Source organism: Lutzomyia longipalpis, chromosome 1 (genome assembly GCF_024334085.1).
Source record: "Lutzomyia longipalpis isolate SR_M1_2022 chromosome 1, ASM2433408v1".
In the NCBI taxonomy this organism is placed as follows: Eukaryota; Metazoa; Arthropoda; class Insecta; order Diptera; family Psychodidae; genus Lutzomyia; species Lutzomyia longipalpis.
Genome location: NC_074707.1, coordinates 30,790,373 through 30,805,229, shown reverse-complemented (window position 1 = coordinate 30,805,229; position 14,857 = coordinate 30,790,373). Strand labels below are relative to the sequence as shown.

General features: G+C 33.3%; 2 protein-coding genes across 4 annotated transcripts in view; one reads left to right on the top strand and one right to left on the bottom strand.

The window, feature by feature from the left end:
• Positions 1 to 166: 166 nt before the first annotated feature.
• LOC129797850 (uncharacterized) overlaps positions 167 to 14,857 on the bottom strand; it is a 28,599-nt gene continuing 13,908 nt past the window's right edge. For 2 of the 3 annotated variants that reach the window (XM_055840699.1, XM_055840700.1), the window contains 3 exons: positions 11,622 to 11,764; positions 5,316 to 5,435; positions 167 to 4,309 (listed from right to left, as the gene is read on the bottom strand). In XM_055840699.1, coding sequence (XP_055696674.1) covers positions 3,150 to 4,309; positions 5,316 to 5,435; positions 11,622 to 11,764 — 1,423 coding nt within the window. In that variant the 3' untranslated portion in view covers positions 167 to 3,149. Of the gene's footprint in view, positions 4,310 to 5,305; positions 5,436 to 11,621; positions 11,765 to 14,857 lie in introns of all 3 variants that reach the window. The other variant, XM_055840701.1, reaches the window with a different exon arrangement.
• On the top strand, positions 12,190 to 13,241 carry LOC129785923 (adult-specific cuticular protein ACP-20-like). Its single transcript, XM_055820592.1, has 3 exons — positions 12,190 to 12,348; positions 12,457 to 12,579; positions 12,663 to 13,241. The coding sequence occupies exons 1-3, from the start codon at positions 12,334 to 12,336 to the stop codon at positions 12,888 to 12,890; spliced, it is 366 nt and encodes a 121-aa protein (XP_055676567.1). The 5' UTR covers positions 12,190 to 12,333; the 3' UTR covers positions 12,891 to 13,241.

The window sequence follows — 14,857 nt, the reverse complement described above, 5'->3', positions numbered from 1 at the left end:
ATAAAAAAAATGCGGATTTTCTTTCAATTCTGTTTTTCTTTAGTTTCTTTTCAATTATGGGAAACTGAGGAGAATCCGTTAAACAAGTCAAACAAAAAAAATTCAAGAAAATGGGAAAAACTAATATCTTTTTTGTAAAAATAATTCTAAGTACAGAAAAACGTGATTTTTATGCTTTTTAAACGTCTTCATTTTATTAAATATATATTATTTATGTAAATAAATACATCCACAATAGGGAAAACCATATCAATATATCATACTGCACGTTTAATATTTTTTTTATCAAATAATTGCATTATTTTTAACAAAATTTTTAAGTCATTGCGACTAAATGCAAAAAATGCCAAAGTTTTCAACCAAGCACGTATTATTTTTTTAATTATAAATTTTTAGTTACCTACAATTTTGAAGTTAGAAAAAACATATGGGATGACTATTTTATAGTAATCCTTTTTTAATCCTTTGACGACAAATTAAACAAATTTATTGATAGGCATTAAAGATTTACATTTATCTACTCCTTGTAAAATAATTTTCTATTATTTTGTTGTTTATAGTGTTGATAAAAATATTTAAATTGTGAAACTTAAAAAAAGACTAAATTTTATTCAAAGTTCAATCTTTTTGAAGTTGGCGATTTTTGAATTATTATTCAGTGAAGAGACCTAATTTTTCCCAAAAGAATTCTTTTAAAATTCAAATTGATTAACATCTTATTTAACTACGATTAACACACTTTTTTTGCTAAAGCTTTCAATTCAAATCTAAGCTCACTTTAAACCAAATTCATTGATTTTTTTGAAAATAAAGCTTTTAGAGATTTTTAAATTCAATAAAAATAATTTTTTATTTTACTATAATTTTCCTTTTGATTGTTTTATCTACTTTTTCTAACATTGATTTAATAGATTTTTGCATAGTCGTCAAAGGGTTAAAATATGTTAACTATATACATATACATGTACTACATACTTTGTAAATATTTAACAATTTCAGCTTGAAAAATAAAAGAGGTTTATATACATTATTTTTAACTTTTCCAAGAACATTCTGTTTACATACCTTTACAATATTCATTTTTCTTTAAATAGTTTCTAAAATATATTTTTATCTTGTTATATTTTTAATGTAAGTTTGAAGAAATATTCTATAAATGCTTCGTCCAAGAAATTATATTAGAATGAAACTATTGAAATTCGTATGATGACTTCTTGGACGATCATTCGCGATTATTAATCATTTTTTTTTCTCTCGGCCAAATGAGCATTTTATCACTAAAATTCTATAGTGTTCTTTTGATTTTTTTAGCGTAATTTCGACTTATTCTATTTAATATTTTCTTGAATTTTGTTTGGAAGTTAATGGAAACAACTTTCAATGAGATGCATGGAATTTGTAGCAAGTTGAAAATTTTATAAATGGAACGTGTATGGCAATGTTTGGAGACATATCTTCTTAATTTAGATAATCCGATTAACAAGTAAATGTTTGTTCATTAACATAGACTTCTAGACACTGATTGATTGTTTTTTCCCAAAATGGTCCATGACTGATGAAAGAGGAATTTCCTTTTCGACACGTTACATGAAAAATAAAGCGATTCAAGTTGTCTAAACAGTCTTTAAATTATATATAATTTTTACATCAATTTGCTGGCCAAACTCAGTTCCGAAAAATATGTCAATTAATTGTTAAAATAAAATTCATTAATGCTGAATATCGATGGAATTTTCATGAGTCTTATCCGAAAACTTTTCTTATTGTGAAATTCTGCTATGTTTTAGGGAATGAACACATTGCAATCACTTATCAACCAAACTTATCACTATTATGTTTTGTATTCTGTATGTTATATGTACACGCAAAGTTCATAGGCTATGTTAGGCTTCTATTCCAGATAGCAATATAAACTAATCTGCTAGGATTAATTCTTTGTTATGTCTTTTCAAAATGGGGAATTTAAACCTACCTATATTTTATCACTTAGCAGACTAGATAATGTATCATGAATAGGCCCATAAATGCAACTTTATGTGTATTTGTTTAATTAGTTTCTGATAACTTTTATTGATTTATTAATATACCTATACCATGTACTATATAAATCCTCTATGCAAGATTGTTCTCAGGGACACGCAAACAAAACTCTTTTATTTTGGAAAAAAAGAAACAAATTAAAATTTTGAATTATTAATTTTTGGATGATTTTGCTTTTTAAATTTTAAATATGTATAACATAACGTTGCCATTAATTTTTATTCTAAGTTTTTAAGTTTTACGCCTTATTTTCAGCCCTCAGTCGAACATTATAATGTGATATCAATATTGCCTACCCTCTCACAACCTAGAGATGATAAGGTCGCCGTTTATTTTTCAATTAACTACTCAAAACTATAGTAGGTACTTCAAGATTTTTTTTCATATGTAAAATATTTCTCATTGGCCATTCATTAATTAATTATAAAATCTTCTTTTAGGCTTTCGATCAGACCAATATAGTTTGGCAATTTAAAGTTTTTGCAAATTAAACACGCGATAGAAATCAATTTAGTTGAGCCATTTGTTTTTTAAACGAAGCTTTTGAGAAATTTTCAAGAGAATATACTTCAAGATTTGATGTATAATCATCGGAGCTTCTACAGGGAAATTTTAATTTTAGAATCTTATCATGTTTCCGTATTTCTATTTTATTCTTTATGCTGGATAACCGGTGGCTACTTGTTGAATTTAAAATTAACTTCCTGAATGTTTGATGCGAAATATTGTTAACTCAATGAAAAAAAAACTTTTTTAACTTCCTGCCCCATTATCTAAGAAAAAGAATAAAATATTCTATATTATTTAGAACACAATAAATGCACATAAGTACAGCACAGTATTTAAAAGATTCTTTTCATTAGTTAATACAAATAAAATTAAAAAAAAATTAAACAAGAATTGATAAATTTTAATTAAAGTTTTTTTTTAGGCTTAACAAGTAGCTCCTAGTTCCCTTTAGATTTAATTATAAGCATTATGCATCCCTTTATATTCTTGAGTAAGTAAGTATATAGATATGATGAAGTTGAAATTAATTCTAGTATGTGTGATACAAAGCGATAGAATAATAAATTGATTTTTTTAAGAGAGCTTCAGAGAAAAATGATTTATTTGGTCAGTGGCGACAGTTGATCCAAATGCTCGAGGCTCACGTTAACCAATTGAACATGATTACCTACATCGGAATTTGGCATTTTAAGTTGGTCTGGATCACCACTGTGTGGCACAATGATACAAACGAATGTTCGTCCGGTGTTTGAGTCTTTTGGATGGAGGGTAACGGGTAGGAAGCGTTCTACAGAGCCTTCAATAAATGAATTAAGTCTCTGGAAGACATCTGGATAATTTTTGCGCAAATTAACACCCCTCTGCTTGAGAAGGCCTTGTACGTTGTGCAGAATCGCATCCCTACCATGCCCTGATACCTTGCGTACACCATTAAAGGTGAGAATGAGGATTTCCATATCCTCTTCCGGTCGGTGTGTTAGTGGTTTTAAATTAGCTAAATCACTGAGAACAGTCTTGCATATCTTGAGTTTGGCACAGCGAGAGACAAGCTGTCGCTCCCACTTAACAGGTGCAACCGTACTACTTGGCCCTGGGGCTTCGGACACCACACAAATCGCCACGTAGATGAGCATCTTAGTCTCTGGTTTGTACTCCGTACTGAGGCGCAACAGCTCAGAGTACAGTTCTGGTCCCATTTCCGCTGGCATGAGATCCGGCCAGCGAACATACGATGTTTCACCAAGGCTCTGAAAGCCCTGCTTTATGAACATCTCAGCATTCTCAGGACTGCGGAAAAGAATCCGCACCACACCACGCCCCTGCGACAGGTAGCCGCGCTTCGCCAGAAGACTTAGATTCCGTAGCGTGTCCGGTTCATCTTTGCACGCAGACAGCACCTGGCGGCACAGTGTCGACACCCGCAAGTGGAGGCATGCTTTCCTGTGGCGTTCCCAATGTGCCCGTCTGCACTCCCGGGAGCAGTACAGATGTGAGCAATTGTGGCAGCTCTTGTAGTATTTTTTTGCATCCGCCACGGTGGCCGTTGCCTCGCACTTGTGGTATCGACATTTCATCATTTCTGTGCCTTTGCCTGTGCCACCGCTAGCATCTGACGAATCCAGACTCACGCGACGTGACTGTTGACTCTTGTCTGTGGCGCTTCGTTTCTGTGCAGCATCACCTTCGCTGTGGCGGCGTAGTGGGACGGATTCCACTGTCAACGCATTTGTATCCTTTTTACCATTATTACCTGTAACCCCTGAAATAAAGGCATTCTAATTAACTGTACAAATACAATAGATTTCTTTTTTTTTCATTATATCCCACCCCAACAACATATTAGGGGGTGCATGATGCAATTTCTTTTTAAAAAGATCTAGCACTAATGCAAAATGAGCTTTTCTAACAACTACCCCTCTGCATAAAATTTTGCATCAAATTAAATTGTTTTACAAAGATAAATTTCCCTTAAATAAATATTTTTATTATAATTCTGAAATATAAAGCCAAATTACTTTGCAATACTTTTGCTCAATGAAACCTAAAGCTTTTAAATATAGAAAAATGTCGATAAATGTAAAAAAAAAAAGTTCTTAATATTTTTCATTATCCACTGAAAAGTTTCATAACTCAAGCACCAAACTGATGTTATAAAGTTTAAATGAAAAAGCTTTTTCATGAAAAACTTTCAAAAAGTACGAAACTTCAACTCATGAAAAGTTTTATTAAATTCTTGTTTATTTTATTGATTAATTCATTAAAACTCTTCTCTGGAAATCTTTTCTTTTTGAATTAAATTTGTTCTCGCAATTTTATTCTGAACTTCAACCGTTTTTAATTAATGGATAGAAAATAATTTTTTCAAAAGCTTCTAATATCGAATTAAGAATTAAATTTCTTCATGCAAAATAAAGTATGAAAATCCAATTTACTTTCTTATAATCTACTGAATATAAGAAAGATTTTACATGCCATGCAAAACCTACTGCTAAACTGTTTCATAAGTTTTTTGTTCTTATTCGTGAAAAGCGTTTACATAATATTTTGATTATAATCTGTAGGTACTAAAAAAAGAAAAGAAAACTAATGCGGGGAACGAATTCAAATTAAAAGAATTTTATCAAAATCTATAAAGACCTGTGTGTCTTTTTTCATCTAAGACGTTCATTTCTGTATAAAATAACGCACAAGGTTCAAAACAATATTGACGAATACCAAATGTCCCATATTAAATATCTAATGGAACAAAACTTACAGGCTCATACCTGAAGACTTGTCGTTATGTTCAGTCGGTAATCCCAGAAGCGACGCCAGCACATCCTCTAAAGTTGCTGAACCAGGAGATGGTCGTTCCATTGGGAGTGCCAGCATTGGTATTTGAGGTCCTTTAACAACACAAGAGAATACTTTTCATAGCTAAAATCATTTAATGTTGTAGAACCATTAGAACCAAATTGAAACATTTCGGATTAAGGGAGAAAAATCTGAAAACGAAAACAATAAATTGATAAAAATAATTTTTTCTCTAATGTTGAACCTAAAATGATTTGAAACAACAGCAAAATAAACACAAGCAAATAAAAATAATAATTTTTATTTCAATTTGTAATATTTATTCAAAAATCATCCATAATATAACTTTAATGACATTATAAATTATATCTACAAATTAATAAAAATGTTTAAATAAAAATTCTTCATGCGCACACTTTTTACCAAACTTGCTTGATTTTTTTTTCGTACTTGGTTTTGTTGCAATACAATTAAAGCACCAACACACAACTTGCGTTGAATTTATTATTTTTAAAATTTTTTATGGAACCCAATTTAGTTACAGTGGGGATACATAGTACAGCCTTAACTTGCACAGTTAACAATTAGTACAATGAGTAAATTGAAAAACATTCTCATTTAATTAAGACCAAAAACCTTGTTTATGGTTCCAACAAAGAGTTTTAAAGAAAATCTCACTAATTCAATACTTTATGCAAGTAAAAGCTCAACTAGAAATCCTCAGAGTAAAGAAAACCAAATATCCATCCGAAATAAGGGAAGATTGTGTTTTGGAGCTACCTGTATGTTTTTATAAATTAAATAATACATAATATAAAAGATAAAATAAAATACTAGGAAAAAAATATAATAATAAATGCTAATTAGAGAATGTTATATATCAAATTTTTTAATAGTAACTTTTTTTTGACAAGTAGCGATACACTTTTAAATGATTTTAGAGCAAAAAATTATTAGCAAATATTTTCTCTGGATAGACTTTGAACATTATTAAAAATCATAAAAAGGATTTTTTTAATAGTTCAAAAAATTTGTCATAATCTGCAAAAATTAAAAATCATAAAGATTTCTTTAAAAGACTTTTCTTGTTAAATAATAATGACATTTAAGTGAAAATGATTTTTATGCTTGAATTTTGGAATGTATATATCTTTATTTCATTTTTTTTGTATTGTCGTTTTCTTTATTTTTTTTTCATTGAAATTGTCTTATAATCTTCATTGTGCTTAATGTTGTTTACAAATTCTATTTCATCATTTTCAAAAATATGTCATTTTATCGTCTAAAACTTTTTAAATCAAAGAAGTGTGCAGAATTTTCAAACATTTTTGATATAAAAGGCTTTTTCTAATCACCTATTACGTAATAACTTAAATTGTAGAATGGAGTTAGAAGATTCAAGAACTGGGTATGTTGAAATTGCTTTGTGTCTCAATAAAAACACATTTTTACAAAAAAAATTATGCTAAAATTATGTAATATGTGTAGTACCAAGTTACACAATAGGTAAACAGAATAATTAATTTTTTTGTAAATTCTTATTAATTTTGTTTATGTTCGGAAAACTTATGAAATAAAATAATATTTGAATTTGGCGCGCACTCGTGTGGTGAAAATAGAGAATGTAGGGAAAAAAGAATGATTTGGCGGCAAAAATGACAGATCGGTTTCGGAAGGCAAGGAATACGGATGCAAACGTGCCTGCTCCGTAATAAAGTGTAATTTATCGCGTATAATTCGGGGAATTTCGTGAACATTTATGGTCCTTCGCAAGAACCAGGACCTATGGAAGTGCAGTGAAGTGATGGTGCTTGGAATCGGCTGCAATTGGGGGGAGAATTGAGGAAGAAAATTTGATTAAGAAAAAATCAAATGGCGTCCTCATGATTCGTAGAATTGCAGTTCGATTCCAAGAAAAATTCCACAATGGGTCCTCGGAGCGGCTGTGGGGCCGCAAATAAGGAAGTGTGTCACTCCCGGAGAGTGATATGGTAAATCTGTGAGTACAATTAGGAGTAAAAGACTCCAAAGTGACAAATTTGGCAGCAATTTATGTTGTGACACGGAGGAACAAAATAGGGGACTTCACTTTTTTGTCAGTGAAGTAAAAAATTAATAGGGGACGTCACCCATAAAAAGTAAAGTAAAAATTGTGTAAAATAACCGATTTTACAGCCAGAGTTTGAATTATTCGAAAGGATGCCTTAATTTAGGCACAAACGTTGAAATAATTTAGATGCATTTATTATTAATTGCATATAGAAAGGAAAGGTAACTTGAGAAAATTAAGGCCAACGTGCAGGCCAATAAAGGTTATAATAGTTTGTCCTAAGTGCTGGACAAACTCATGGGGCCAACGTGCAGGCCAATAAAGGTTATAATAGTTTGTCCTAAGTGCTGGACAAAAGTGTTGGACAAATTCAAGCGGCCAACGTGCAGGCCAAAAAGGGTTAAAAAAAAAAAAAAAAAAAAAAAAAAAAAAAAAAAAACAAGGGTTTGAATAGACTGTCCTCAGTTCTGGACATTTTTAAAGGCTATGGTGCAGGCCAAACCAGTTCCTCCGGGAACAAACTGTCATCGATGCTGGACATCAACAGGCCTAAGCGCTGGCCATAATATGTCCTACGAAGGTTGAAGGTTTCGACTAGTCTTTGATGTTGAAAAAAGATTATTCGAAGGTCTACGAAGCTTACAAATAGTTCCTTCGGGAACGAAATGTTAATAGTGTTGAACATTTAAGGTGGTTTATTGCTAACCGTACAATCTGTCCGTAGTTCCGGACATTTAAAGGGCGTCGTGCTGAGCAGGATGTTTCCTTTGGGAACACATTTATTCATTATGGAAATATAAAGGACTTAATTGCTGGTCATCGTATTTCTTTGGGAAATTGCTTTCTCAATGATGGATTATTGAGGGCTTTCGTTTTTTATTCATAATACCTTCAGCAATATATTTGAGGGCCTATGTACTGGCCACAATGTGTCCTGTGGGACTGGGAAAGAGTTTAAAGGTCATGAAGTTTCCTTGGAAACTTATTTGTTTAGTGTTTCCTTTCAAATCAAGAAAATGGACAACTGATTGAACGTCGGTTTGAAAGAACGTATGAAAAAGTGGCTTCGTTTCAGAGCAATAGAGGGTCTCTGTGCTAGCCAAGAGGATCGTTTCAGTGCCATTGCAGTTTGGTACATCAAGTTGATTGGTCTTAGTACTGACCATAAGTTGTAGCTGAAAACAGCGATCATAGGTTGGTCGTTGTGAAGGTTTCATGTGGGCCTCGAAGCTCACTCGTCAAAGGTTTAATAGATATCCTTCGGGTTTTCAAGTGCTCTTGCAGTCTACTAACTGCATGAGGGGACATTTGACACATTAAAGGATAGATTGAATTCAGAATCGAATGAAAGAGTCGAAGCATTGGCCAAACAGAGTGTTACTTTTCATGGAAACCAAGAAGGTAAATTATAGTAAAAGTACTGCATCGTGGTATCCGAAATAAAAAGAGCATATTAGTCGTGTTCTATTGAAAGACATATGATCCAGAGAAGGATACACTCGATATATGTTGATTGTTGAACGAGTGCAGATGTTTAAGGTGTCCCGTCTGCATAAGATTTCGCAAACAAGGTTCAGGTTCTGCACTTTCTGGCTCATACTCTGACTTGATCAGCCTCGCAATCGACGATTAGAGATCTAATGTCACGAGTGACTATTAAGTTTAAGGTCGATGGTGTTGTTTTGAAAATGTCCTGATGAAAGTTTCATTGGGGACAAGTTCCCAACGAGGGAGAAGTAAGGAGTGTCGCAAAGGGATATGCAGATGCGCCCACGGGGGGACAAGGGACGGTCATCAAGGATACATACGTAGATGTTGATTCACTAAAGGAACTGGATAATGGCAGTACGAAAGGGATAAAGTGCTTGGAAGAGTCGTACGTGCCAAGGGTGATTCTTGATTAATATCAAAAGCCCCACGGGTTAGAATAGAATAGGAATGTGATATTCCGGGTGGATATACGAAAATCTCCATTGTCTGTCTAATGAGGAGATGAAGCTCTCCAGGTTATCTGAGAACAGCTGATGATCGTGTTATGAATAAGCTTTAACCAGTAGAGACGCAGTGTGAACTGTTATTGGAGGAGTTGTAGCAATTAATAGAGGTATTCGGAGAAAGGAATGAAGCCGCAGTAGAAGAATGAAAGCTGTTATAGTCATTTGAATGTTCTACCATCGAAATGAGAAAGCTATGAACTTAATGAATTCCTGGATAGGGTTGATCAAGTTTAAGCAGTGTCACCTTTCTTTAAAGTGGACGTGATACGAGTTGCTCACGTAATCAAGAGTTCTTGTCAGAAGTTGTGGTAGCGTTTGCCTCACCGAATTTGGCTGACGCAGTCAGGGAGTCCGGTGATTGTAGAAGTGCGAATGTCAGCAGAATTTATGTTCTGATCGGAAGAAGGAATCAGTCGATTATAGCATAGAACGGAATGGCCGATATTGGTGTCGAAGCAAATCTAAAAAGAGGCTAAGGTAAAGACAAGTTACAAAGGCAGAATTAGCATCTCGTTGATCGTAAGAAGCATTCGTATAATTGGAAAATGAACGAGAATCTGTAGTGACGAACTCCCTTATCAACTGCGTTCTAATAATAAGAAACATTCAGTGAAGAAAACCGTAGTTGAAGGTAATTAAATGACAAGGTGTTAAGTCACAGATCCGGATGGAAGTAGCATTTGTGACATGAGTTGCAAGATTTCCCGTAGGGTTCAGACTGGAGGCGTGTAAGGCAATTAAGCAGATTTGCATTCGTAGGCTGATGTTTTTAGAAAATAAATCCGATGGTGAAGTATGCTGCGATTCATATGAAGCCTTTAGGAAGATGTTAAGGGTCGGTGAGTAGACCTCCCGAGTAGCGATTCGGCGGGATCGCTCCAAATAATGTTGCAGTAAGAAGATCTTGCAGGTTGGGAAGTGAAGCCTGAAGTTTTAGCATAGCGTCAAACGTGTAGAAGAGGATGTCAAAGAATTCTAAGTATGTTTGGCACTGGCGTCACAGTGGCAGCCCTTGTAGATGATATCAAAGTACGCAGTGGATAAGATTGACAATAGCGTAACTGTGGCTACCGCTAGAGAATTTGACAATAATTACATGAGGTAGATCTATAAATTGAGGTTCTAGAAGATTTCTAAGGGCAAAAGAGACATATTAGAGCTCGTGGAGTCAGTAATGTCCATTGAGCTGAATACATCAAGACATAGTGGATAAATTACGAATTAGAAATTCGACAGCTGGAAGTTGTCGAGAAGCAGTAACATCAATAGAAGCGGAACTCAATAGTAGCTGGAAGCTTAAGAATTTAGTTGTAGAGTGTCAACAAGAACTATGAGGTAATAGCAGTTGCAGAGGAATTTTTTGTCAGCTAGGGATAGTAGCGTTTGACAAAGGAAACAGTTGAGAAGGACGCTACACAATGAATAGGTCGAGCTATCGAAAGGAGATCATAAGTAGTAAAGCAGGACCGCCAAATCTTTCCATTTTTTGTGGAAATCGAAAAGAAGAGATGTTTGATGCTCAGCGGTATGCTTCCGCTCAAAGAGGGGACTGTTCGGAAAACTTATGAAATAAAATAATATTTGAATTTGGCGCGCACTCGTGTGGTGAAAATAGAGAATGTAGGGAAAAAAGAATGATTTGGCGGCAAAAATGACAGATCGGTTTCGGAAGGCAAGGAATACGGATGCAAACGTGCCTGCTCCGTAATAAAGTGTAATTTATCGCGTATAATTCGGGGAATTTCGCGAACAGTTTAAAAGAATTAATAAAAATTGCACTCACTGTTATATATAGGTATAAAAAGTAGGTATCTATGGTATGTAGTACATGTACAAAATATGTACACATAATAGGATTCAAATTGTTCAATAATGCACACTTCTTTTATAAATAAATCAAAAAAAAATTTAAATAGATACAGGGTTTGAAAAATAAAATAAAATAAGTAATTTAGGTACTATAAAAATTATAACTATTGTGACTTAAAATGTAGCAAAAAGAAAAAAAAGAAGAATTTAAAAATATGTAAATATTTTATTGTAATTAGGAAATAAAAAAGAATACAATAAGTAATTTAAATACTCGTACTAATAATATCGCTGCACATTCGTTTCGTTACGGATATAAAAAATCAAGATGTAATGATGCGAAAATGAGAGTAAAAACTCATTTTGCTCTTTCTTTTTTTTTTCAAATAAAATTACTCAACATAATTAGATTGCAGACTCACCAACTCCATTGATATGAGAGGAATTAGTGGCTAGTCTACTGATCTGATGTTGCTGCGTTGAAAAGCTTCTATCGATAGTTGGTGTTTGAGGACTCTGATCAACTGGTCCAATACCCACAAAAGAACTCTCAAGCCAGCACTTCCTGTAAAACAAATGCAAAAATAGACATAATGAGTGACGTTCAATCCCATTTCCGTCAGTTCGTTTTCAATTTGTATTGTTCCGGATTCATCGGTGGTAAATAAATTAAAAATTTATTTAACAATTTTGGATTAATTTCAGATAACCAGGATGATGTATTGGTTTCATATCTCACGCATAAACATTGTATTCGTATAAAATATGTATAGTTATCAATGAAACTTGCGTATATATTAAGATTAATGAAGTAATCGATATGGTAATCTGAGCATCATTGTAGGTAATTGTTTCATAACTTTCTTCGTCTTTTCCACTGTAGCATTGATGTTTAAAAAACTACAGCTACACCTGTTGAGCGTGTACGCGTGCGCATACGCAGTGGAAGTATATCATCAACCACTCTCCTCAAGTTACCTACGATCGCCCATATAAAAGCTTATCGTCGAGGTTTTGCAGATAGCAGTTGAGTGTTTGTATATAATCAGAGTTACACGCTTGTGCTGGAACTCAATGAAATTGAGTGTGATTTTTTTATTATTGTAAAAGAGTAGAAAGAAAAATATAAACAAAATGAAGTTTTATCAGGTGTGACCAATAGTAGTAATTTTTATTGTACTAATAGCATAAATGAGGATGAAAGTGATTTTATTGTGGTAATTTCATTTCTTTCATTGCATCCGCATGTATTCACAGACAATCTTCTGTCTAGTCGTCGCCCTTGCTATTACTTATGCATATCCAGGACATCATGCTGAGAGCTATGCAAATTTAAATCAACATCACCATGATCATCATTATGTTGAAGATCACCATTATGTAAGTTTGAAATGTTTTTAATCGAATTTCTTGTTCCAAATTCCATCGTATTATGCGATTTATCATTTTCCCGTCACAATCAGGGACCAGCCCCCTACAAATTTGAATATGGCGTAAAGGATCATCACACTGGTGATCATAAACAGGCATGGGAACACAGTGATGGACATCATGTAAAAGGATCATATTCTCTCTACGAACCCGATGGAACGAAACGCGTTGTGGAATACACAGCAGATCCTCATTTTGGTTTTAATGCTGTCGTTAAGAAAATTGGACATGCCCATCATCACTATATTCCACACCATTGAAAAGCATTTTAACCAAATACCGCATAGTTTTGTTATTAAATCAGTGTGTTAATTATTGTTAATATTTCTACTCAAAAAAAAATCCTCAAGAACGTGATTTTTTAAAACCTATACATATTTTTTAATCAATGTTTTTATTCAAACGATGTGTTTGACATCTTTAAAAAAAAAAAGTACAACGATTAGTGCAAAAAAAAATGTTATCCATATATCAAAACTATCTCTGGAGTACAAAGTGGCTTTACTGAAAATTATGAAATAAAAAAATGATAATTCTTCGTTGTAAACCAAATTGAAATCTCAATAAATTATTTGTGATTATATCTTATTTAATTTATCTTATTATTTTCATGCTGTTTTGATTTTTCCTCAATAAGTTCATCAATTAGAATTTTCTTTCTGGGCCGAAATTCAAAAAAAAAATACCTGCACAATGTGGATTTAAGACAAAAAATTTCCTCTTATAGCTTCCATGTGATTGCCTTTGAAGAAAATTGAATTAAAAATTGAAGATTGATTGCTGTTTTTGGTTCTTATTTGTACTTTATTTTTGGAATTTTAGCCGCCAACAACTTGGCTTATGAACTGGTACTGGTAAGTTTCACTTACGGGCTGTGATTCTTCCTTCAGAGGTCAGTCTAAGTGTGATATTTGATGAAGATTTGATGGTGCAAACTCTGGGGAAGGCCAGCTCGCGCCACGAATCACAGCCAATGAACAATTTTGTGCAAAATAGAATAAAAAACCACATTTAAAAGAAATGGAAGCCCGCGTTACAATCATGAATGAGCAGACGGAACTGGAGCAGCGCTGCAGGATTTTATGAGGAGGAATAAAGCCTATGGAGCCTCGGTGCGACGTCTGGAGACGTCCATGCGGACATATGTCCAAAAGATGGACGCCCCACTCGAAGGTAACAAATATTTTATAATAAAAATTTATTTTTGTGTTCCTAATTTATTTCGACGTGCCCGAAGATTATGAATCATATTCCTATCTTTTAACACAGGAGTATGGCTCATAATCTTCGGGCGTGTCGATTTTAATTTTAATATTTCAGAAAAAGAGGCCATGCGACAGGATCACCAACGCAAGTTGGTGTGGCTGCGGGACCTCACTCGAGAGCCGCGAGAGCCACGAGAGCCACGAGAGCCACGAGAGCCACGAGAGCCCCGAGAGCCCCAAGAGTTTATCAAAACCCCCAGGAAAGTTTTCAATATTCTGCAAGTTCCTAATTGAATTGTTTCATATAAAACAAGACCAACGTAAAATCAGAAATGCAATTTTAACTGAAAACTCCGCATATTGGATTACATAAAAATAAAAGCAACAAATTAGGTTTTTCTTGGAAAGCATTTTTCGCAGTCTACATACTTTTTGTTCCTCTCTATAGATAGCCAATATGAGGAAGTTGAAACAAGAAATGCGTCGTCTTGCATTTGATGGCATTAAGATACAAAATAACAACAAATTTTCTACCGAGATACGTATGTAATACATATTTCCTCTTTCATTACACAACATAAGATCGTATGTATTCGCATACACAGCGGCAGAATGAAAAATAAGTACACTTTTTGCGTGATTAGCGGAAAATAATTTTAAATTCTCAGAAATAAAATTGGCTCATTGTTTTTCACGTTTGTAAAATATTTCAAATGATTCCTTGAATTTATAAAGATTACCAGGTTCTATTTAAAATTAATAAAGTTATTTTCCTACCAAAGAAAATTTAAACAATTTTAGAAGGTTTTGAAAGAGTTCAAATGCTTTTTTCCTAATATTTCGACATGCCAGTGTTTAGTTTTGCTTCTATTCTTCTTAGCAATCAATTTGTTCAAGATATCCATTCACAAAACAATTTATAAAATCAATACATGTTTTCATAGACTTTTCTTTTCACATTTTCTTCTAGAAATCTATATAAGAAAATATACTCTCAGACTTAAAAGAAATTGATAGATTAC

What these genes read in the sequence shown, in the direction of transcription:
- LOC129785923 (XM_055820592.1), top strand. An exon ending in ATGTTGAAGATCACCATTAT is followed by an intron (nt 12,580 to 12,662) that starts GTAAGTTTGAAA and finishes CGTCACAATCAG; the next exon opens with GGACCAGCCCCCTACAAATT.